This window comes from Solanum pennellii, chromosome 10 (assembly GCF_001406875.1).
Source record: "Solanum pennellii chromosome 10, SPENNV200".
Classification (NCBI taxonomy): Eukaryota; Viridiplantae; Streptophyta; class Magnoliopsida; order Solanales; family Solanaceae; genus Solanum; species Solanum pennellii.
The window spans coordinates 81,197,588-81,200,636 of NC_028646.1; the positions used below are offsets into that span (position 1 = coordinate 81,197,588).

The window sequence follows — 3,049 nt, forward strand, 5'->3', positions numbered from 1 at the left end:
AATTTACAAATCATCCAAATAATCCATCCGCCATGGGCGTTGACTCAGGATTTATGTGACTCAAGAGTTCGAATTCTTGTTGATCGTTTCAATAGAGTCAGTATGCCTCCAAGCATCGGTTGATCATCTACGATATGATCTCCTTTAAGTACAAATGAATGCGCGTTGTTCTGATTGTGGATTGTGATGAGATAGTTTACTTGTTTTCTCTCGAGTCCTTTGTTTTGATTTCACCTAAAAAGTTTGGTTGTATGTAGTGTGTTAATTTGTGTTTGTAACTTGTAAGGATTGTGTTTCTATGTATTGGACATGTAATTTCCTCTCTGCGGGTTAGAGTGATGGTTGAACATGACGCTTATTTGATTAGGTTGATTAAGAAATAAAGTTATGTTTTGACAATGATGATAAACATGTGATCCTAACAACTGGTACTCCTGGCTCGGTTTTTATTCATCATTTACCCTTTCGCAATAACTATGCAACATAACTTAGAATTATTGGTATCTTTCTCATGATTTTTTCATATTTAAACAAGAAAAAAGAATTAGGAAAACTGGAAAAAAGCAAATCAATAAACAGTATTTGTATAAAAAAAATTGATTTCTTATTCACAATCCAATGAATCCTAGCTAATTTGTGACATGTTCTAACTATAATAAATTTTCCAAAGATTTTTTTTTTTCAAGAACAACAAATCACGATTCGCTCCATTGTCGATTCTCACACTTGCAAATGCAACTCAATCCGACTAAAATATCAGCAATGGCAGCTTCTGTCTTCTCTTTATCAGAAAAATGCAATGTTTGCAGCAACAAAACAGAAGGTTTGATATCGAACTTTGTCTTCTCTAAGTTCCTTTCAAGCTGCCAATTGATAGTGTTATGAGCCATTGGCGCTAACCATTCCATAAGTTGCTTCAATGCATCCCTCCACCCCTCAGCTAACGACTCGTCCTCATCCATACACTTGAGATTCTTGCTCAATTTCGATCTCACTGTTTTCTTCAGATTCCCTGGCAACATTTGATACAAATTTTCTCGTGAACTTAGGTCTACGGATTCAGATGGATTCGAATACTTCTCTACCAATGTGATCACATTTGCATAACGCAACGCTAGCCCTGCACCTCCTACAGTTAAAGGCCCTGCTGCGTGAAACACCCTGTTGTTTTTCGCCAATTTGTCTGCCCCAAAACCTTCGTCTTCACATAGGAAAAATATGGATTTTCTGCTGTAAAATCGAACCAGAGTTGGCTTGGACGTCGTGGGGATTGGTCCAGACCGCGAAATGATCTGTTCCCTAATTGGCTCAATCAAACAATTCTCAGGCTGAACTTTGAGAATCTCTTTCTGCTGCGATGAACGCATGTTACGCAGCGATAGTGAAGGAAGAATCGGTATGTAAGGTCCAAACACAATGCAAATACGAGCATATATTATACAGACAATTCGCGCCATGTGACCAACGCTTTTATCAAATGTTTGATTCCACAATGAATTTTCTCTAAATTGACGAACTTGTTTCCTCTGTTGTTCAAGTTTCTGATTAAACATATCCAAATTCACCTTCTGCAACTGCCCTGAACCTTTTCGTTCCGTCCATTGTTTCATTTTCCGTTCTGATACCTCCAATTCCGCTAAACTCTCCAATGCTGCGTACAATCCAGACGTAGCACTAATCAGTTTCTCCATTTTGAAAACACGTTTCTCAATATCTTTGGATCCGTATTCCAATTTACCAAAATCAATAATCCCTAATTTCAAATCGGTATAGACAAGATCAAATCGATTTAGGCCAAAATCAGTGCATTTATGGCCTAATCTAGCTACAGCTGCAGCGGCTTTATCAAGATCTTCAAGCCTCTCAGCACACGCGAGGCTTAAAAGAAATCCTTCGTCTTTCGAATTCAAATACGATACCCCACGTGACTTCATCTCTGTTTTGAGATTTGAAATCTCAGACTCAGATAGAGATTTGTATAAACAGAGCAATCTTGACATGATTTTCGCCGTCTCAAATGATAAAATCCCCATTTTGTTCATATCATCCCCTGTTTTTGAGCTCTTATTGTTGTCTGAACTACGCCAACCCATTTTCGCAAAACCAACCATTGAAAGATAGATAGATAGATAGATAAAGGGTATGTTAATATGTTATAGTAGCAATTTTTTGTGTATTGATAAATAAAAATGGTGGAAGCTGCAAGAATGTTGAGTATGGAAATGGAGGATATATATATTGAGGAGGATGAAGAGAAGCAACTTCGAATGATCTTCATGGGGTGGGTATTGGATTATGTTGACGCGGTTAGACGATTTGGACATCTATATTTTTTAAATATTTTTTTTTTATCTGTGGCAGAGTTAGAAATTTTAATGGGAGTTAAAAAATCGAGTTGGATATTTGATTTTGGAATTAAAAAATAAATTAGTTTGGATATTCCAAGTGAGATTTGGATTAATAGGATTTTCGGTTATGAGTTTTTTTATAATAGAAGTAAAATGATTAAAAATCTCAATTCACGTGCATTGTGTTAAAGTGTTAGAATAATTTAAGTGTCTATTTATGTATATACAAAATTGTAAGACATATATATGACAGTATTTATGAATTATGACAATGTATAATAAGGATTGAGCTCCATCTATCACCTATGCCGTGTAATTTGATATTAAACTTAATACTATCGGGGCAACCTACAAAAATATCACTATTTAGAAGTTGAATTNCTAATTTATAATAGAAAAAATTACATAAATTAATACATTTTAAAAAATAATTACTGATTTTAATGATATTTTTTGTTTATTATTATTTATAGCAATATTGTTGATAATATATATTAAAAGTGAATTATGTATGCAATATATTTGAATTATAATTGTTTTTTAAAATATTTTATGTTTGTTTGGTAAAATATTGGCACATTGTATTATAAGTGTATTAAAATATGTGATAAATGCATTATCTATCATTAAAACTTGTATTATATGTGAATAATAAATTGTTCTTTGTAATATGTATTAATCTTGTATTATAAATGAATTAA

At 33.5% G+C, this 3,049-nt stretch overlaps 1 protein-coding gene across 1 annotated transcript; it reads right to left on the reverse strand.

The window, feature by feature from the left end:
- Window positions 1-568: 568 nt before the first annotated feature.
- On the reverse strand, window positions 569-2,303 carry LOC107001721. Its single transcript, XM_015199693.2, has one exon. The coding sequence runs from the start codon at window positions 2,109-2,111 to the stop codon at window positions 696-698; it is 1,416 nt and encodes a 471-aa protein (XP_015055179.1). The 5' UTR covers window positions 2,112-2,303; the 3' UTR covers window positions 569-695.
- Window positions 2,304-3,049: the final 746 nt, after the last annotated feature.